At 49.1% G+C, this 22577-nt stretch overlaps 1 protein-coding gene across 1 annotated transcript in view; it reads right to left on the reverse strand.

Annotated features, from left to right (window-relative positions):
* GFRA4 (GDNF family receptor alpha 4) overlaps positions 1 to 22577 on the reverse strand; it is a 44261-nt gene that overhangs the window by 9058 nt on the left and 12626 nt on the right. The window contains exons 2-4 of the mRNA XM_077816189.1: positions 16853 to 16933; positions 9222 to 9567; positions 465 to 574 (exon numbers count right to left, since the gene is read on the reverse strand). Coding sequence (XP_077672315.1) covers positions 465 to 574; positions 9222 to 9567; positions 16853 to 16933 — 537 coding nt within the window. The remainder of the gene's footprint in view (positions 1 to 464; positions 575 to 9221; positions 9568 to 16852; positions 16934 to 22577) is intronic.

Consider the following 22577-nt stretch of genomic DNA (forward strand, 5'->3'; position numbering starts at 1 on the left):
AAAATATGCCACGCTTGCCTTTGTTGTTTGGGAGCATTCAACATGAAATCTTTAAGTATCTTGATATCATGTACTGTACACTATACGGAGCATGGGCAGGTACCTCTCAGGTGAGGATTAAGGAGTGACACCTTTTCACCCATTAGGACCAGACCTGGGATCTGCTTCCTGGGTCCCTTTGAGTCAAATCTGCTTTTTCTGCTGACCCACCCAAGTGACTTGTTACCTGTTAGCCTTGCAGAGCCAGCGCAGTGATGGGAGAGCAAGCTGGATTCTCATCTGGCTCATGGGCATCCTCACCGGGATTATCAGAGGAGCTCTGATTGCAGAATCTCTGTTGTCAGTGAGGATGCAAGAGGCAGAAGGGACATGGAGCGTGCTCATTTGATCTGAGCGGCTGGCAATGGTCCAGAACGGGAGGTGAGAGAGAAGAGGAGAAACAACGGAAGGGCACAGTCTCATACCTATGATTCCTGTGTACGCCAGCAGACAGGCAGCGTAGTTCTCCCTCCTGCAGCCAGTCGCAGACTGTGGGGAAGGCTGGCAGTTAAACTGAAACTCTGCATATCGGGACCTGCATTGGACAGAGAGCGTAAAGGGAAATGTCACCGCTACTTAACTTGCTGCATTCACTGCACTTGCATATAAATAGGCCCACTGATATGCTCGCTGACTTATGTCCTAAACGACCTAAAGTGAATAGCTAAGAACGGCCATACTGGGTCAGACCAATGGTCTATCGAGCCCAATCTTCTGACGATGGCCAATGCCAGGTGCTTCAGAGGGAATGAACAGAAGAAGGCAATTATCAAGTGATCCTGCCCCAGTCACCGAGTCCCAGCTTCTGGCAGTGAGAGACTTAGGGATACCCAGAGCATGGGGTTGCATCCCTGACCATCTGGGCTAATAGCCATTGATGGACCTAACCTCCAGGAATGTCTCTAATTCTTTTTTACCCCAGTTATAATTTTGGCCTTCACAACATCCCCTGGCAATGAGTTCCACAGATGGACTGTACATTTTGTGAACAAGTTCTTCCTTTTGTTTGTTTTAAATCTGCTGCCTATTAATTTCATTGGGTGACCCCTGGTTCTTGTGTCATGTGAAGGGGTAAATAACACTTTCTTATTAACTTTCTCTCCACCATTCATGATGGCATTGACCTCTAGCATATTGCCCCCGAATCATCTCTTTTCAAAGATGAACAGTCCCAGTTTTTTAAATCTCTCCTCATATGGCAGCTGTTCCATGCCCCTAATAATTTGTGCTGTATTTCTCTATTCTTCTTCCAATTCTAATATTTCTTTTTAGATCATCTGCAAACTTTCCCATCTCACTGTTTACCCCTTTTTCCAGATTGTTTATTAATATATTGAACACCACTGGTCCTAGTACAGATATTCCCCCCTCCCCCTGTTTACATTTCTCCACTTTGAAAACTGACCATTTATTCCTACTCTTTGTTTACTATCTTTTAATCAGTTACTGACGCATGAGAGGACCTTCCCTCTTATTCCTCTTAATTTGCTTAAGATCCTTTGTTGAGGAACTTTCTCAAAGGCTTTCTGAAGGCCCAAGTACAGTATATCATACTTGGATCACCCTGGTCTACATGACTGTTGACCTCCTCAAAGAATTCTAATAGATTGGTGAGGCATGATTTCCCTTTACAAAAGCCGTGTTGACTCTTCCCCCAACATATTATGTTCACCTATGTATGTAATAATTCTGTACTTTACTATCATTTCAACCAACTTTCCAGGTACCGAAGTTAGACTTACTGGCCTGTAATTGCCTCTGGAGCCTTTTTTAAAAAGTGGGCAGTACATTAGCTATCCTCCAGTCATCTGGTAAAGAGGCTGATTTAAGCGATAGATTATATACCACAGCTAGTAGTTCTGCAATTTCATATCTGAATTCCTTCAGAACTCTTGGGTGAATAGCATCTGGTCCTGGTTGTTGGGGGAGAAGGCATATTTAGACCTGACAGAAGCCAAGATTTTAAGAATCTGTTCTGATAATGTTTAACAGTGTAAGCATAAGTAGAACTGCCTATGTGTAAGAAATTGCGGAATAATCATGTTTGTGAGACCAAGAGAAGATAAAGTGACTAAAAAGCTAGATGGATGGGGTGGAATTGGAGGAAATTTGGTGGCCTTAGAAAGTACTGAGGCAGAGAAAAGGAGATAAAAGAGACATAGGAACCCTATAAGGAGCTGGAGCTTTGGGAACTTCAGCATTTGTTCATATGGATATCACAGTATTGTGGGAGGAAAATCAGAAAATGAGATTTCGGTTACAGAATCTGTTAAAGTTAAATAAACAACAGAATGAGGATATGGGGAGGATTTAAAGGATATTCAGGATTTTAGGATAACAGGACAGGTGTTTAGGGAAGTCGAAGCAGCAATCAATGAAATGGGAAAAATCCTGAACCAACCTCACATATCAAAGGTGATTTACCTGCTCATGGGATGGCAGCTTCCTAATACAGGAGCTACACAGGTAGGACAAAAGGAAATTCAAGGTGGGGAAGTACCTAGGTTCATAACAGAGAAGATGCTAGAACAATGGACAAAAACAGAAGGAGCTTGATGCAGGGTTAGGCGCTGCTCAATGGTCTGTTATGCTGAGAAAAGGTGCAAGCTTGATGAAACATGGATGTGGGGGGTGGTGGGGGGAGAGCCGGAAAGCCCCAGATACTTCATGTTGTTCCAAGAGGCATGGTACCTGGTTATGTCATTGTGATGTACTGCAGAGTACGTTGCCGACATGTGGGTCCATATGCTGGCAAAAAAACCAGAATTGCACAGTAGGGATGAGGCAATGGGGACAAGGTCAAACCAAGGTGGCAAAAGCTGGAGAAGGCAAATATTGTGTACCCTGTTGGGTAGGGCACTTCCAATATGGGACACAAACATGTTATTATGACTGGCCAATGTTCTGCTTAGATCCAAGAAAACTTACCCGAATAGAGGACAAGGCAATTTTTCCCAGTTCCCCAGCATGAGTTCCACAATGTATCAGCTGGTGGCCCCCTGACTGGTACTGCCCTGAGCAGCTAAGCCATGTCATACAACAATTGCATTGAATGTGCAGGCCTTAACGGAAAGACATCCAGAATGTCTGTGGACCTTAAAGCAGGAGAGTCGAAATATTCCACGTGAAATAGGATCCACTGGGAAATGGGCCATGGTAGGAGTTAGTATACGACATTGGGGAAAATCCGTGAGTATGCAGGATACCAATGGGCTTTGTGCAAGTCAAACTAGCAGAAGTGTTAATCGCATCGATTTAGAAGGATAGGAGCTTGGTTAGGCAGCTGGGAAGGAGAAGAGTATATGAAATGCAGGCTTTGATGAAGCCTTAGAAAGGATTTTATGGCTTCCCAGTGGGGAGTGTAGGCATATTTAGGCCTGACAGAAGCCTGCTGTGGATTTTAAGAGTCTGCGCTGATAACATTTAATGGCATAAGCATAAGCAGAACTGCCTATGTGTAAGAAATTGAAGCATAATCATGTCTGTGACAACAAAAAGGAAAAAAAGAGAAAGTAACTAAAAAGCTAGAATTGAACGGTTTGAACTAACGCTAAACCTGTACTGGTGGGTGAGGAGAGTTAACATGGAAATGAGAGACCAATACATAACAAAAGATAACCGAAAGTTATAAATAAGTTTGTATAACAAAGGAAAGTTGAAACTAAATTATCCAGTGCTGGAGGCAACTGTGATGAGATCATTCCAATGAGTTTCCCATTGGTGAGAAATTGATCACTACTTGCCGAGTGTTTTGCCTTAATAAAGATTTGTTAGACCCTTCTGCTGAGTAAGTGAATCTCAGTCCAACACTGGTGACTTATTACTGTTTAATTTTTCAATTTGTTCCAAAATCTCTTCTACTGACACCTCAACCTGGGATAGTTCCTCAGACTTGTTACCTAAAAAGAATGGTCCTGGACTCTCCCTCACATCCTCTACAGTGAAGTCCGATTAAAAGAATTCATTTAGCTTCTCCGCAACAGCCTTCTCTTCCTTGAGTGCTCCTTTAGCATCTCAACTGTCCAGTGGCCCCATTGTTTGGCAGGCTTCCTGCTTCAGATACACTATTTTTATTTTTGCTGTTGGTTTATTTCTTTTTCTAGCTGCTCTTCAAATTCTTTTTTGGCCTGCCTAATTATACATTTACACCTGACTTGCCAGAGTTTATGGTCCTTTCTATTTATCTCAGTTGGATTTCACTTCCAATTCTTAAAGGATGCCTTTTGGTATCTAACTGTTTATTTTTGGTTTTTTTGGGGAGGGGGGAGGAGTCTTTTACCGTTTTGTGTGATTTGGGCAATGCCTTTAGATTGAGCCTCTATTATGATGCTTTTAAAAGGTTTCCAAGCAGCTTGCAGGCATTTTACTCCTGTGACTGTTCTTTTTAATTTCCATTTAACTAGCTTCCTCATTTTTGTTTACTTCCCCTTTTGAGGTTAAAAGCTACTGTGGTGGGTTTCTTTGGCATTTTCCTCCGTATAAGGATGTTAAATTTAACTGCATCATGGTTATTACCGAGCGGTTCAGCTTCTTGGATCAGATCCTGTGCGCCACTCAGGACTAAATCAAGAATTGCCTCTCTCCTTCCAGGTTCCAGGACCAGTTGCTCCAAGAATCAGTCATTAATGGTGTCTAGACGTTTTCTCTCTCCATCCTGTCCTGGGGCGACATGTTCCCAGTCAATATGGAGATAGTTGAAATCCCCCATTATTATTGGGTTTTCTGTTTTTGTAGCATCTCTAATCACCCTGAGCATTTTTCAGTCACCATCACCAGGCTGGTCAGAAGTTTATTCCTACTGCGATACTCGTGCTATTCAAGCATGGAATTTCTATCCAGAGATTCTGTGGTACTGTTGGAGTCATTTAAGACTTTTACTGTATTTGACTCTACACTTCCTTTCACATATAGTTGCGGTGTCCCCGCCAGTCTCAAGAAGGCAGGTTTCCACTGCCTCATAAGGCTATATCAGCTCCCATCAGTGTGAGCTGCTGAAAATGGCCAAACAGATCCAGACTCCTGTACCAGGTGACCCTCCCCTTGCCAGCTCCCCCAGGCGAGCAGAGACCCTTGCCAGGTGACTTTATTGCCAAGGTGACCTCTCCACTGACAAACTAGCTCTCCTGGATAGGAGCTCTCATCTTTTCTGGAGCGATTACATTTCAGTGGTCAACCGTTTTAAGTCAATGACACTCTTTTGTTGTTCTTTAGCCATCAGCTGGTGGGATTTCAGCCAGCTTGGATGTGGCCCATTTCCAACAGTTGACAAGAAGGGGGTGAATATCAACAGAGGGAAAATTACTTTTTGTATTGTTAACGAGACTCACACCTTCTTGTCAACTGTTGGAAATGGGCCATATCCACCCTAATTGAATTGGCCTCGTTAGCACTGACCCCCCCACTTGGTAAGGCAACTCCCATCTTGTCATGTGCTGTATATTTATACCTGCCTATTGTATTTTCCACTCCATGCATCTGATGAAGTGGCTTATAGCCCACAAAAGCTTATGCCCAGATAAATTGGTTAGTCTCTAAGCTAGCATGTGTGTGCACAAGGGTTGCCGACTACCCGGATCACTTTGAATTCAAGGGGTGATAGCGGGGTATAAAATGGGGTTAACCCGGTATTATTTTACTCTGTTTCTTTAAAGAGCTGTGCTTTTGTTCATGGCTCTCATTTTGGTTTCTGTGCCTTCTGCAGACTTTGACCGGATCTCACATTTCCTTGCTGCTTCGGACGTTGGCTCCAGAGGATACATTTATTATCCGATTGGAGACCAACGAACTAGCTAATTAACAGCTGTGCTATTTTAAGGCTGTGAAATCGTTCCCATCCTCCAGGAAATCAACACAGTCCCCTCTGCACCTCCCTTTCCCCATCAGCCTAGCTTATTTGTGTTTCCCCAGGGGGGGAGTAAACACTGCTAAATTTCAGATCCACTGGCTAGCTGTGTGAAATCCTATAGTACCTGGAGTAATGGCTGCTGGCTCCCCTGGTTTGCCATTTTCAGATAAAACTTAAGCCAGAGGGTCTAGCCACTCAGTCATTAAAATTCCTATGGTGGAAATTCCAATGTGGGGAATTATGTTCTGCTCCCCCTGCAGTTTCAATTGGAGAAATTATTTGTCATTCCTCCTCTTTAAAAGCTAAGTGCTGCAGGGTGGTTAATGGGCTCTACCCCAGAAAGAGCTGCAGCAGGGTGGGTAAAGTAACTCTCTCTCTAATCTGTAAAGTTCTTTGAGAACCTTAGGGATGAAAGTAGCTATAATGAAAATAATAACTAACACACACACACAAGTGTTGACACACCTGCCCACGTACATATAGTGTCCTTCATCTAAAAGGATTTTTTAAAACATAATTTCACCCTCCCCATGCTGCCATGAAAGAGACACTATCATCCCCATTGTAACTGATTTGTCCAGGAAGTCACTGGCAGAACTGGAAATAGAAGCCAGGAGGGCCAATATCCAGTATCCTGATCCAACTACTAGGCAGCTCTGCCTCCCAGGAAGTGGCTGGCATTATATCACACGCAAAGTACCAGCATTCTCGAAAGGGAGAATTTTACCACTGCCGGCTCTTTGGTTAAGTTGGAATGTATCCATTTGATTGCTATCATTATTTACTTACAGTGCAGCAGTGCCCAAGCATGGACCAGGCGCTTTCAGCCACATGGGATAGCACATTCATTCTCTAATGGCAGATACTGTGCCACAGGGGCGAGATGCGAACCAGGAGGCTAGATGAACAGGATGTGGGGGGGGAGAGGGTTATAGAAATTGGGCCACACCGTTACATGGTGGGTAGGGTTCCCCATTAAGTACACAACTACCCCCACTAAAATCCCCTTCCAGCGCAAATAACAACATTGTGTTCATTTTATTTGCCTTCTAATTTGGGGGCCTTCGGGGTACACTTGGGTCTTATTTTCAAGCTTTTCTTTGCAGTCATGAAGGCTGGAGACTTAGCGTTCATGAATAAAAGTGAGAGTCTCGTGCAAGCTTTGGATTCCAGCAGATGGGGCTGTCCAAAAACCACCACCAAGTAGCACAACACAAGCAATGAAATCGCAGGAGCTGGCAACTCTGAATGAGGGGACAGAAGTTGGTCCCCGTTCTGAAAAAGCTCGGGATGCCGTGCGCACACCTCTTTGCCCTCCAAGGGCGCGGTTACGCTGCAGTCACAGGGTGTGATTGCAGCTCATGAAGACATCCCCAAGCTAGCTTAACCCAGCTAGCCCAGGTCCCAGAACAGTAAAACAACAACATGGACTTCAGCTCTGACTGTTGTGGCAAATTGCCAGTATGATTACGATGGGTCCCACACTTCCTCTTCGGGGCCGGCGGGGGGGGAGGACTTTCAGGGCACAGTTTCCTGCCCCTGAACTAGGGTATTTACTGTCCCACTAGTAACCCAGAGAAGGGTAGTGGAGAGGGAGGGACCCAGGCCCTCCCTCTACTCCGGTCCCAGCCCTGGGGCCCTAGGGATAGTGGTAAATCACTTGAACTAGTGCTTCCTTCCCCTGGGCTACTTCCCTCTCCTGCCCTTCAGCTTGTGGGGCTTCCTACCCTCCCTCTGCACAAACCAGGTGTCTCTCTACCTAGGGTCTGTCTTCTAGCCCACCACAGCACTGCTCCAACTCCTCCCAAACTGCTCCAACTCCTTCCCCCAGTTGATTGAAGCAGGGGGGTTTTATCAGGTGACTGGCTTCAAGTGCTCTAATTAGCTTCAGGTGCTTTTAATTAATCTATAGAAACCTTTCTTCCCTCTACAGGGAATAAGGCTTCTCCTCATCCTGGGATTTACATATCTCTCCTATATCACTCTCCTGCTGCCTTCTGGCCACGCTGTATCACACTGTTCAAGCTTGTGCAATTAAGTAATTACTAAGTAATTACTTGGGCAGCTAATCCATGCTGAAACTCATGCTGCTTCAGCTTCCCTGGCTAGCTAGATTCAAGGTAGCTCAGGGATGTCTACTCAAGCTTTGATCGCACTCCAGGACTGCAGCGTAGACACATAAAAGCAGCAACTCCACCAAAGAGCTGGGGAAGGCATCTTGGAGCAGGGATAAACCTCCTTGAAAGAAGGCAGCTATGGAAAGCCTGGCACACATCGTGCATCGTGGCCTTTCCAGGGAAACTCTTCTGAAGCTTTGTGGCTTTTAATAGAGGTCTCTGGAGAGAAATGACAAAGGGACCAAAACCAACCCCTCACAAATTATTTTTGGCCCAGGAAAACTCAGTAGTTTCTCTCTCTCTTCCTCTCTCTCTCTCTCTCACACACACACCCTGCCCACCCTTAGCAGTTATTTCCCATTCTTCATAACAGCACCAGCGAGAACAACACTCGAGTTCCGGCTCTGACTTCTCTTAGCAGGTCCATAAACAGACGCCTTGAGACCGAGTCCAATCCTGCCAAGGGCGTCTCAGTCAAGAGCCATTTTCTGTGACCAGGTGCTGTCTCCCTTTCTGATGCTGCTAGGGTTAAAGGCGGGGCTGGAGATATAGGCAAGCCACTGAATGGCCCTGCAGTCTGCCACAGTTCCTGAGGGCCCCCACCCCATTTGCTAGTGATGGGTACAGTGTGCACCCCTCCCCATTATCCCTCCTGGTCACGCACAGGAGCTCAGCATCTGGTTCCTAGTGAGGCTCTTCCTTCCTGTTTCCCTACACAGAGAGGTGGTGTTGCCTAGTGGGTAGACATGCGCCTTGCAGTCAGCAGGGTTGGGCACTGCTCCCTGATTCACTGCATAACCTCGGGCAAGTGCTGGACCTCTTTGTTCCTTAGTTTACCCCTTAGCGGTAACAAAGGTCAAATGCCTGCTGAGAGGCTTAGCCGGGAGCGCTTGTAAATTGCTTTGGGATCCTTGAGACAACAGATGCAATTAATACAGCCTGACATTAGCTTTACCTCCCAGCTTTCCAGCTACCATACATACCTGAGGCAAAAGGGGGACAATCCAAGCGATTTGCCTCAAGAATGCACCATGAGCATCTCACCCTACGTTTGACCCTGGGCTCCTCCTAGCCAACCCTTTGCTTTAGCCCCCGGAGCAGAGGGTCTCACTTTAGGGCCTGCTTCCACCATGGAGTCACTGGAAGGACTCCCCTCAGGCTTCAGTGGGTTGGACCAGGCCCTCCATGGGGTGGGCCCCACTGTGCTGCGCAAGTGTTACCTGCAGACGTAGTTCTCCCGGCAGGAATCCAGGGGGGTCAGGCAGTTGGGCTTCTCCTTGGACTCGTAGGAGCAGGCAGGGACAATGGTCTGCCGGCGGCGCTCGGCGCAGGCTGTGTCGTCGCAGGGGCAGAAGAGCAGCTCGTGCGTGTACTCGGGGGGCACGCGGTCGAAGAACTTGCGCAGGGCCTTGTGGCACTTGGAGCGGTTGCAGGCGTCGGCCCGGGCCAGGCGCCGGATGCAGAAGGAGACGTACTCCGTCCTCAGCCTCTGGCACATCTCATCCACGTTGCAGGCCTTGGCAGCATCCAGACAGCGGTTCACCTGCGTCACCTCGTTCTCGGAACCTGCGTGGCCGGGAGACCCCAACAAAGCTTAGCGGTGGCCTTCGCAACACCAGCACCCGAGGGGCCTCCAGCCCTCGGAGGACAGCGGGGCTGCCCCCTGGTTAACCCAGAGCCCGGGGAGCAAGAGGAGCTGGGATTCACCCTGCGGTTAATAATTTAGCCCTGACGAGGCTGTTAAAAAACTAGCTCGCCTAGCACGTGCAGTGGGGGGCGCTCTTCCAGGAAGGAGGGGGAGTTTCTGGTCACAGGCCAGGTCCGGGCCAGGTTAAGACTCTGGATTGAAGCAAATATCACCTCCCCAGCTGTGCTGAGAGCCCTCATCCCCACTCAGCCTGTCCCCCTCACTCCGATCTTGAGCTGGCAGTGGAAGCAGCTGTCACCTCCGGAGGGGGAAGGAGTGGCTCCGGCTAGGGAGGCAGGGCTGCTGCCAGAGAGGAGATGGGTGAGAAAGCGCCAATCAGGCAGCAGGCGGGGGATGGACTGCTGGCTATCCCAGACTTGGCAGTGCCAGCCCCCATGCTCCCCTCCCCCAGCCCCTGCAGGCTATCCCTGATATGTGAGTTCCAGCTCTTCCCCAGCTAGCCCCCGTTGATTATCCCTGACCTGGCAGTGCCAGATGCTTGACCCCTCTGACTATCCTGGACCTGGCAGAGCCAGCTCCCCACACCCCTGCTGGCAGTACCTTTCCTGGCATTGCCAGCTCTGCCTATTGGTGCAACATGTCATGGCTACGCACACATGCCAGGCTTCTGCAAAATCATGCGCGTCGCATCACAGACCACTCGGGAAATTTCACTCCCCCAGAACCCCACAAGTCTAAATCTTTGCCCTGTTCCAGGATCTCAAAGCCTGTTGCAAACATGAAGTAAGCCTCACAACTCCCCTGCGAGATGGAGAAGAACAACTGCCCCCCACCCTCAGATTACAGAGGAGGGGCACCCAGGCACAGGTAGAGAGGAAACAAGCCATATAGCGAATCAGTGGCTGGCAGAGGTGGGAGTGGAACCCAGGCATCCTGGCCCAAGCTGCACCCCAAGCCACGCCACACGCCCCAAAAGGACAAATGAAGGCTGTCTGCAAATATTGTAAACTGGTGAAAAAGTGACCTCCTTAAGATTATTTGTCACAACACTTTACTCTGTGGCGCCTTTCAAGAGAGCATGTCCAACTGCTTTCCAAGTGATTTGATGAACTCTGCCAGAACCCTGCCAGAAGTGCTGTGAGGGAGACTAGGGCACGGTGGGGCCTGAGCCCGTGAGCACTGAAGATGCCTGTGAATGTCAGTGGGCTATAGATGATGCCAGTGGTGGGTATCTGAGGAACAGCACGCAGCAGGATGCAGAGGAGTTCTTTACAAAGAGTGCTGTTTCCTGCCCCTTCCTCGGAGGCATTTAGCCACTGTGGAGATGGGATACTGGATTAGATGGACATTAGGGCTGATTCAGGCTGGCAATTCCTCATCCAGAACCTACTACCACTAAAGACAAGTGCAAACACTCCATTTGGGTAAGCCAGTATTTCCGAAGGGTGGGCTGAGCCCCTGGGATGGGGTGGGTCTCCCAGGACTGGCCAGGGCTGTGAGAGGCGTATACATTTAGGTGGGCAGGCCTGTTACAGTGCATTGCGAGGCACAATGGGGGCGTGACTGGTATAATTTCCCCAAAGGGCAGCTCAAGCTGGATGAAATCTTTTGCCATGGACTTCAGTGAGGCCAGGATTCCACCCCCCACACCATCATGACTGGCCCTTATTTCTGTGACGGGCTTAACGAAAGCTCCAGTTCCCTGTGACTCTGTGCTAATAACGCTATTTCAGACTATTGTGCCCTCACTGGGAGTAACGCACGGGGCTGGAGTTTGTGGAGACTAGCAAAGCACGTGTTTCTGGCACAGTAGCACTGAAAGGACCCATTCAGAATTAGAGCCTCACTGTACTGGGTGCAAGGTCCTTAGACACCCTCATATCTGAGCACCTCCCCACTGTTCAATATATTAATCCTCACCACACCCCTGTGAGGCAGGGCAGCACTGTTATTCCCATTGTATAGATGGAAAACTGAGGCACAGAAAGACATAGTGACTTGCCCAGGGTCACCCAGGAAGTCTGTGGCAGAGCAGAGATCTGTGCCCGCATCTCCTGAGTCCCAAGCTAGCATCCTAACTGCTCAACCATCCTTCCTCTCCCACCGGCTGTAAAAAGCGCACCATGAAAGACAGTCCCTGCCCAAGGCCCTCACAATCTAAACAGGGTCAAGACCCAACAGGGGTCTGCAGAACACAGCAGGGGTGGGAGAGGTGGGAGCCTGACAGAGACAAGCCCACAAGGTCACATAGCTTCACAGCAAAGTGTACAAATTAGAGGCATCAGAGTCTTTCATAAGAGAAGAGCACAAGAGAGACGGGTGGCTTGGTAATAGGCCACCTGCCCAGCCATTAGCCGGAGGATGGCGTCGCAGCTGGGACGACTTTGAGAAAGGTTCTGACGGAGGACAGGGTCGTGGCTGTGTAAGTTGGTTCCCACCCTTGCGGGGCAGCAAGGGAGATGTTGGTTTGGGGGAGAACAGGGACGAGTGAGCAAAAGAGGCTGCCGTGCTGGCAGAACGAGGAGCGGGAGGTTGAGATGTATGGTAGCGTGGGAAGAAGCCAGCAGAGGGTAGCCTTGAAAGGTGGAGAGTTTGCGGGAATTTGAGTGCAGATCAGTTACAGAAAGAATCTGTTCCTTCCCTGCCCTCCTTGTCCGTCCGAGAACAAGGGGGCTGCTCGGTGAGGTCAGGGGCAGGTCAATACAGAGAGATATTTCTCCACGCAGCAGGGAGCCAGACTGTGGGATTTGCAGCTTCCAAAGGCCAGAGGGTCAAAGAGTGGAGCTGGATTTAAAGAGAGGCTGGAGAACTTCATGATCAGCGATAACATCCGTAGCTAAACAACCTCAGCTAAGTTCATCTAACCCCATGCAACAGTGTCAAATCACCACCCCAGGGGCCAGGAAGGAATTCTTTCTGCCTGTCTGATTATTTTTCTGCCAGCTTTAGCTTCGGATACTGGCCAGGATAGTGGACGGGATGCGCCCATTACTCCCCACTTTTAGAGGTACAGAGGTGAAATGCCCCAGGTCACACAGTCTGTGGCAGAGCTGCGAGCAGACCCCAAGAATCCTGACACCCAGCCAGTCTCCTGTTCTAACTACTACCCTACACCATCTCTCCACACCTGGTTGTCGTTACACTGTACAGTCTGATAGTGACATCAGGCCAGTTCTCTATTCAACTGGACAAGTACAGCACCGTCAGCGAGCTTACCCCTAACCAACACCCAGCCCTACGAAAGTGCCATGATCCAGGCCCAGTGGGATGAGCCAGCTGGCAGCTGTGTCTCCACAGCTCATCGACAGTTTAGGATGCCTACTGGGATTCCATGACAACCATATGCTCGATTGGACATCCCATAATCCCTGCTGCACAGTTGCTAGGGAAGGCTTCTGGGGCGCTGCATACTCCAGCATTTGAGAGTGGAGGAGGCTCAGGCTTTATGACATGCTCCCACCCCGGAAGCTGGGGAAGGGACCACCCTGTATCACGTATGAGCAGAGAAGGGAAAGACCACTCCCCCACCTCCTCAGACGACATCCAAGGTCAAGGCTGGGAATGGACATGGGGCCTGAGGGAAAGGGGAGAGTTTGCTAGAGGTGGCAGAGAACGGGGGCCAAGGCCATGCAAACTGCACAGGGTCTGGGAAAGTTGCCGGCTCTGGACGGGGTCACAACCTAATCCCACCCTGATTTAAGGTGTTGTAGCCATACGTCCTACCCGATTGGAGCCAAACCTGATGGTGATGAGAGTCATCTCCATTGGGAACTGCACTGTTCTGAGGCCTTAATGAAGTTTGCAGACTATAGTGGCACAGGGCTCTCTGACTGTGTGTGTACACTAGTTTCCAACATGGAGACTGTGCTTCAAGGCTGCTTTTGAGGATTTTCACCAGCGTGACCAGACCACCCTCACGGAAACAACTGGAGGGCTGTGAATGCTACACGACTGTAATTGTCCTGGAGCTACAGCGAGAAGCAAGGTGAATGACTGAAGAAGCCAACATTCAAGAGCAAGTCACTGGAGGATGTTCTCAGGCAATGGTCTCCAGAAGATTTGGTGGACTGATGGGGCCATCTTTGCGAAGAGCTGTCAACTGACTGGGGCACCTAGGCACTACGATAATTCAAATGACAAATAATAATAATAATAATAATCAATAATCGGGGGAGGAATAGCTCAGTGGTTTGAGCATGGGCCTGCTAAACCCAGGGTTGAGAGTTCAATTCTAGAGGGGACCATGTAGGGATCTGGATTGGTCCTGCTTTGAGCAGGGGGTTGGACTAGATGATCTCCTGAGGTCCCTTCCAACCGTGAGATTCTATGAATCTATAATAATATCCCCCAGCCTGAGATCATCACTGGAAGAAAAGTCAGAGCAAATCTGATGCCTTTCAAATCTCGATGTCGTCTCTACCAGGAAATGCAGAGTCAACGGGCCTATCTCCACTCACTTCTAAAGGGTGGAACTCCATTGGCGTCAGCAAAACCACCCTTGAAGTACACCAGTGCAAGCAAAGAGCAGAATCTCAAGCACAGGAATGTCTCAGTGAATAGCAATCTGGATAGAAGAGTGCACAAAGCAACGCTGTTACTCCAGTGAGGAGGGTCAACACCTGCACAAAGCCATGAAGGAGAATGCTTCAAAAAACTAATACTGTGGTTACTTGGGAGTAACACTGTCTTAGAAAGGAAAGGAGAGACCTCGGAAACCAGATAAAAATCAAGTATCGGGGGTAGCTGTGTTAGTCTGCATCCACAAAAACAACAAGGAGTCTGGTGAGAAACTGCAGAACCATTAATTTGGGCTTGAATAGGGACTGGGAGTGGTTGGCTCACTATAAAAGCAGCTTTGCCTCTCCTGGAGTTGACACCTTCTCATCTATTATTGGGAGTGGACTATATCCACCCTGATTGAATTGGCCCTGTCAGCACTGGTTCTCCACTTGTGAGGTAACTCCCTTCTCTTCATGTGTCAGTATATAATGCCTGCATCTGTAATTTTCACTCCATGCATCTGAAGAGGTGGTTTTTTACCCACGAAAGCTTATGCCCAAATAAATCTGTTAGTCTCTAAGGTGCCACCAGATAAAAATCACATTATCTGCAAATATTAGAGATTGGTGAGGGGGAAAGAATATCCACATCTTTCTGATTTCACTGTTAAACTACTTGATTTGAGCATGGAAGATGATCCCCTTTTCACAGGAGAATCCCTGCTAGGAGTGATCAGGCAATTCATCTGAGACCTCATGAATCTCCTTATGTGATAAAAGAGATAAAGTGAAATTCCTCCTGGCTGCAAAGAAAAAGAATTTGAAGACAAACTTTTTCATCTCTGCCAACTTGAGACTCAAAGCAGGAGGGACTTTATGCCAATTAGAGAAGACTTTATGGAAGAAGAAGCCAAGTCTCTTGCTAAATTTAGGATGCTACATCAAGACAAAAAATATCTTTGGTGAGTCATTGAAACCAGACAGCCTTCCTGAGGACATTAAGAACAGCCTCCGACTTATGACTGCTATGGCACTACAGAGACATGTGACCAAGTCACCTGGTACTGGACTCCAACATAATATTAGTGTTTTTCCACTGACTGGGCATGGGAATCTAACTGGGAGATGAAGGGTTCCCACCATATGCCAAAGCTATTTAAGGCAGGGGAGTGACATCATTGTGGTTTGTTCTTCACTGTCTCCCCGCCCAAGAAAGAAGACTGCTGGAAACACCTAAGAAACAAAAGACTGAACTAGGGGAGAAGGGCTGAACCCAGGCGAGAGAGTTTTCTAGCCTGTGAAAGGAATAACTGGAGTTTTAAACTGCAAGCAAGTGTAGCTTTCCCTCAAGAATCTCTGCAATCTGCATAAAACAACATTTAGGGTGATAATTTGCTACTTATAACCAATTTATTTAGTATATTAAGCTTTGATTGTGTTTTGTTTATTTGCTAGGTAATCTGCTTTGATCTGTTTGCTACCCCTTATAATCACTTAACATCTATCTTTTGTAGTTAATAAACTTGTTTTGTTTTGTCTAAAACCAGTGTGTGGAATTCATACCTGGGTGGGAGGGGGCAGAAAGCTATTGCATATATTCCTCCACATTGAGGGAGGGGGCCAATTTCATGAGTTTACGCTGTACAAATCTCTGTGCAGCTCAAGATGGTACAATTTTGGGGTTTACCCTCAATGGGGGCGGGTATGCACTTGAGTAACTGGGCAGTTCCTTAGCTGAGCCTAGCCATGCAGAGCTGATCTCAGCATCCATGTGTAGCTGCAGCTGGGTATGTCCCTACCTGTATGTGTGCTGGTAAAGTGCAGTCTGAAGCCTGGGGGAGGGCTTGGCAGGTTGCACAGCAGTGCAGTGTAAATGGAGCCCAGACTGGTGGGTCAGAGCAACTCAGAGGTACCCCAGTTCCAAATGGCACCCCGGGTAAGGGGAAACCCATCACAGCCCCCCCTTCACCTGAGGCCCCGCTCCCCTCTGCCGCTCCCCCCCATCGCTCATCCTTATGGCCAGTAAAAGGTGGGAGGGCATAGAATCATAGAATATCAGGGTTGGAAGGGACCTCAGGAGGTCACCTAGTCCAACCCCCTGCTCATCTAGTCCAACCCATAGCTCCCCCACTTTTAAAAGTAATGGGGCCAGCCCCCCCCCCCATTTTGGTGCCCCTGCCCCGAACTGTACCTGGACCCCATTGCCCCATCAGGCAGGCATGGGGCCAGATTTACCAAAGAAGTCTGCTTCCACTGAGGCCTCTGAATGGGGCCAATGGCTGCTGATCTCTTTTAAAAATCCAGCCAGCCGGCTCTGCCCTGAAGGGGATGGGCACCAGGAGAGCAGGATTCTTCTGGCCAGAGCTCTTCTCCCAGAGTCATGGTGTTTTCTACCTCAGCTGGGGGAGCTTCAGAGGCTGCCTATCCAGACCTTGCCTAACTCTGCCCTGGTCCCTTGCTCTTTATGGCCCTGGTCCAAACATATAAAGTGCCTCTCCTGAAGACGTGCTCTTGTCTAAACAGCTTAGCATGGAAATGCTCGGCACAGACAATGCTAGAGGGAGCCGTGCAGCGCGACAGATGGCGGTGGGGCAGCGAGAGGCCTAGTCATTCCGGCCCTCACAGATCTGGATTGCAGGCCCCCCTCCCAATGAGCACCCTGCTTTGGGCCAACAAGTAGGAGAATGCGCTCCGGCTCACCTACCTGCGGTGATGGATGCCAGCCGGACGTAGTCAAAGCCCCTGATGAATGGCTCATACGGAGAACTCTCCAAAACATTCATACCTGAAGTGAAAGGAAGATAAGTTGAACCCCAGCACAGTAAGGTAGCTCTGGCTCCTGAGATTTGTGCTAGGAACCTGTCTCAGTGCAAAAGCCGGAGTCTGCAGAACAGCGTTTGCATTATGGGTCTCCATGGTGCATATTCTTATAGCGAGTCCATTTCCCCAGAGTAATGCTCAGTATCTTAGGGGCTGGTGGAAGAGGCCAGATCAACAACATCTGGAGAGCCAAGTCCTTATCCCCAGCACAGGCCACAGGAGATTTAACCAAGGCTACCTCTTGAAAATGAACCTCAACCTTGGCCTGGGTGGGTTAGCTTCTATGGGCGAGAGAGCTGTTTGGTCTCCTTGGACCACTCAGTTCTTGGCCTCTCTGCTGCCAGTGAAGGGCCCAGTTATACAAGGAACTGGACAGACTCCATGAATACACATGTGATGGTAGCAATTTTAATTCACTACGCACCCAGCGTTCTATCCCCCGTGAGGTCTTTCTCGAACTTGCTGCTTTCCAGACAGCCATCCCTAGGCTGTGCTGTTTATTGCCTTACCCTAGATTGGGTGTGCCTTTATATTTATTAACAGTGTGTCTCCTCCCAATGCATGCTGCTCTTTCTAGCTGAGCTTATAGTGAATAACACACAGCCCCAGCAAAAGCCTCCCGGTGTAGATTAAGGATGCCGGAAATTTTATTCCATCAGAGTTCTCCTTTTATCAACTCCAAGGACCATAATGTGCCATGCTACTGACTGATGCCTCAGTAATACTCTGTGGAAAATAGCTTAGTAAGTTTAAAAACAAACAAACCTCTGGGGGGATTAGACATTTATATGGATAAGATCAGCAGCCTGAGCTGCACTAGCTGGGATAAAAGGGCTATCAAACCTCATGCTTCAGGGCATATGCTGATCCCCAGCTGGGGTCAGGAAGAAATTGCTCCCTTGATGCACAGTACTATGGATTACCACAGGTGTATTACAAGGCAAGTTTACAGCTTTCTTTGAATTACCTGGCACTGCCACTGACTGCATCGGGGACCATTTGTGTGCTTCAGTGGAGCAGTTTCTCTGTTCTGATGACACCACCTGGCATCTGGTAACGCGTCTCCAAACACTGAAATGCCTAAACACAGACTTGCTCAATAGGTGCAGAGTAAATGCTACGCTATGTAAATTCCCTGGGCGTATGATGCCACAACTTGTTTTTATAAAGGCTTCTAGGAAGCTTTTCTGGCCTCTTGGGTACACCCGTATGAAAGAACAGCCTCTGCACGTCAGTTTCAGAGTGGCTTCCTTTTTTAGTCAATGAGACATTTAGGGATTTTTAAATATTATTGGGAAAATGTGTCCCCAAGGAAACGAAAGCAGAGAAAACAAAGACGCAGCGGTGTTTAATGGACATGTGAGTCAATCTGCTGCTCAGAGAAAATAAGGGGCTCACGACCCCGAGTGAAGCCCGGGTCACCTGCCGTGGGAAGCAGAACCTAGACAAATCCTGATTTACAGCATTCGCTGCTTTTCCAGCCCTGGGCTCCCCCAGCTGCTCTGCCAATGCATCTCAATCCTGACCCGCAGTTCCCCTGCTATTGCAGTGCAGAGCACCCACACCGCTCTGCCGATGTGTCTCAGTCCTGACTTACACCATCCCCTGCTATTACAGACCTGGGTGGGTGACCCTGCAGCATGGGTGGCGGGTGAACCGCTGGCTCGAGGAGGCTAGCCTCCAGCCCTGCTCATTCTGCCCAAGGCCCCGCGCCTTCTGCCCCCCCTGCCCCAGATCATTGCAGCCGCTGGTCCTTGCCAGCGCCCCCAGCCCCCCAACCCCAGAGCGCCGGGCAGCATGGCCCCAGTCTCCCCAGCCCTGGAGCTCCGGGCAGCGCCGCCCCAGCTGGGGCCATGGCACAAGGGAAGAGCCACCAGCAGAGCGGGAAGAAGGAGGGGAACTGGGGGCGGAGTGTGGGCGGGCCCACACCTGTCTGTTTGGGGAGGCTCAGCCTCCCCCAGGCTATGATACCCGCCGCCCATGCCAAGTAGCTCGTTTTGGCCGGGACAGTCCCTTTTTTAAACCCTGTCCCAGCCGTCGCAACTTAGATCACTTAGGGCGCAGAGGAACATGTGGGGGTGGGGGGTTAGCTCTGATGCCAGCCTCGCTTCGGGGGGGGGGGTGGCAGACTCGGGCAGGGGTAGGCAGGGCTGGGGCGAGCAACAATGCCAGAAGATGGGGGGCCTTGGGCTAACCCCATGCCATGTCTCGTTTTCCCTTTGGGAAATATGGTCACCCTAGACCTGGGTCACTACCTCTGTCTATACCCCTCCATGCAGCACTCCACTCCGAGGTTTGGCTTTCAGGCTCCGGGGAAGCTGATAATGATCTCTGGCTTGAAAAAGACCAAAATGTGGATCAAACTGGCTTTCTTACTCAGTTGTTGAACCATTTCCATCGGACAGTAGATCAGCAAAGCACTGCGCATCAAAGGAAAGGGATCTGGTGGCCGTGACCTGCTCTGCTTTCAACTGTTGGATGGGAAACCAGCTGCATTTCTCAACACAACTAGAACACAGTACGTGTTAAGTTACCTACCCCCTCACCCCCCAGGGCTTTAGTTTTTCCATGGGGGAAGCTCATCGCGAGGCTTTCCTCTTTACCTGGGATGCTCTAGGTCAAAGGTCACCTGCAGAACCTAAAACGGTGGCTCACAATGTCCAGGGGGGGAGTGGATCTGACTAATCTCCCCCCCAAGCCCTCTGCGCCATGCCCTTTCTCTCAATCGCTGGGGATACCACACCACCAACTTTCTACTTGTCACTCAGGTCGGTAACCTGGGCATCATCTTCCCCTTGGGCCTCTCTCTAGATCCTCACATCCAGGCTACGTCTAAATCATGCCAATTCTTTCTGCCTCACATCTCTAGAATACGGCCTTTTGACTCCATCCACACAGCCAAAACTCTTGTCCAAGCTCTCATCGTCTTGGGTCTCAATAGGGCCCTACCAAATTTACGGCCAAGAAAAAAGCGTCACGGACCATGAAATCTGGTCTTTTGTGTGTTTTTACCCTGTACGATACAGATTTCACAGGGGAGACCAGCGTTTCTCAAACAGGGGAGTCCTGAAATCTGGTCTTTTGTGTGCTTTTACCCTGTACGATACAGATTTCACAGGGGAGACCAGCGTTTCTCAAACAGGGGAGTCCTGAAATCTGGTCTTTTGTGTGCTTTTACCCTGTACGATACAGATTTCACAGGGGAGACCACCGTTTCTCAAACAGGGGAGTCCTGAAATCTGGTCTTTTGTGTGCTTTTACCCTGTACGATACAGATTTCACAGGGGAGACCAGCGTTTCTCAAACAGGGGAGTCCTGACCCAGAAGGGAGTTATAGGGGGTCACAGGGTTATTTTAGCGGGGTCTCAGTATTACCACCCTTACTTCTGCGCTGCTTTCAGATCTCGGCGGCTGGAGAGCGGCAGCTGCTAGCGGGACACCTGGCTCTGCAGGTCACGCCCCGCCAGCAGCAGCCCAGAAGTAAGGGTGGTAATACCATACCATGCCATCCTTCCTTCCACGCTGCTGCCTTCCGAGCTGGGCGGCCGGAGAGCGGCGGCTGCTGACCGAGGGCCCAGCTCTGCAGGCAGCAGCGCAGAAGGAAGGGTAGCAGTACCGCCCCTGGAAAGAGCTCCCCATAAACATCCACAAAGCTGCCTCCACTGTCCTCCTTCAAATCCCATCTCAAAACTCTCCTCTGCCGTGAAGCCTTCAAAAAACTGGACAATGGTCCGGCTGCTGGTGCGCAGAGAGCACTGCCTGTCATGCTGACCCTATTGCTTCATTGTTTCCTTGTACTCCCCCATCGGTCCATATCCATCTGTTGTCTCTTGTCTTATGCTGAGATTGGAAGCTCCTTGGGGCAGGGATATGTTTTTGTTCTGGGTTTGTACATGACCTAGACAATGGGGCTGTTGGAGACCCCAGGGCACGGCCACTAGTTAAGTCGAGGGGATGGAAGGCCATAAGGGTCGAGGAGGTCTCCCTGCTGAAGGCCTAAGGGCTTCTTCTTAAACCCCCTTAATAGAATTCAGGCCTGGCTGGTTTGAGTAAGCTCTTTTGCTCTTAAAACAATGTTGCAGCCGCAGATAATGCCTCATAGTGTAAGGTTTGCTGACGCCAAGTTAAAGGTAACAGGAGAGACAGCTAAAAGGCCAGACAGGATGTGCTGGTTGTTTAAGTTGCTAGGAATGCTTGTTAGAGGTTGCAGGAAATAAATATTGTTGTAATCATATAAGGAATGCAGAGTATTTGTGCAAAGTTTTAATTGGTTGATGTGTGGTGCAGTAGCAGAACAAAATATAAAAGTGTGTGTAATGATCTGCTCTGGGGTGCAGGATTTGAGATTCTGTTCTCCCTGTACCTTGTTTGCAGCTGCAAATAAACTTTTTTGCTTCTCCACCCCGTTGTGTTTATTGGGTGACGCACACTGGGCAACGAACCCCTGCTGTTGTTTGCCTCTGGCACTGGGTGCCGGCAACAGGGCCCTGGCCCACGACTGTTTCTCCTACATTCTATGGTAATAAAAAACAGCAGTAACTAATGGAAGCACAGACGCCAAGGTATGTATTCCTCCACAACAGCCCTGGGAGCACGCTGCTTCGGGGATTTCATTGACGGTAAACTCAACCAAAAAGAGGGCGCAGTCCTGCACGGTGCTGAGCCCCCTTCTTTGCTAATGACTTCACATCCCAGCATTCAGCATCTTGTAGGTTCGGGTCCTAAGATTGCATCTGAAAGTGGGATTCCCAAGGGGTACACTGAAGCAGAGATCATGGAAGCTGTGATCAGGGCAGTTTGCCTTGGGCTGAGGCTCAGGGGCTACTTGGAGGGAAAATGAATCTGAGTCTGCCAAAAACGGAGGTACATCTTAAAGTCCTATTACAGGAAAAAGATGCAACTGAACTTTACCTGCAGTTCCCAAGAGCCAGCTCAGGATTTCCTAGCCCGGTCACTTGATTTGAGACAGAGAGTACTGTTTGCCTCATAAAGAAGGTTTCAAAGTAGCAGCCGTGTTACTCTGTATTCGCAAAAAGAAAAGGAGGACTTGTGGCACCTTAGAGACTAACCAATTTATTTGAGCATAAGCTTTCGTGAGCTACAGTTAGTCTCTAAGGTGCCACAAGTACTCCTTTTCTTTTTGCTCATAAAGAAGCTGATTCTGACCTAAGATATGAGCGTGTCCTTGTACAAAACCTGTTCCTCCAGTCAGTCCTGGCAGGACAGCAAAATGCCAATATTCAGACTTGTATGCAGTGTAGCTGTAGCCGTGTTGGTCCCAGGATATTAGAGAGACAAGGTGGGTGAGGTCATATCTTTTATTGGAGCTTTCGAGCCACACAGGCTCTTTTTCACGTCTGGCAAAGGCACTCTCAGCATCACAGCTAAATGCAAGGTGGAACAGATTGTTTAGCATAAGTAGTTAGCACACATATTGTAAGGGACCATTCAAGGCAGAATGGCCCATTAACACATCTGCAGTCATAGGACAGAAAGAGGGGGTTAGCGGGTTACAGGTTGTTGTAATAAGCCATAAATCCAGTGTCTTTTTCAGTTTGTGATTTTTAGTGTCTAGCGGTTATGAATTTAAGCTCCCTCCAGGTTCGTCT

Source organism: Eretmochelys imbricata, chromosome 4 (assembly GCF_965152235.1).
Source record: "Eretmochelys imbricata isolate rEreImb1 chromosome 4, rEreImb1.hap1, whole genome shotgun sequence".
Taxonomy (NCBI): Eukaryota; Metazoa; Chordata; order Testudines; family Cheloniidae; genus Eretmochelys; species Eretmochelys imbricata.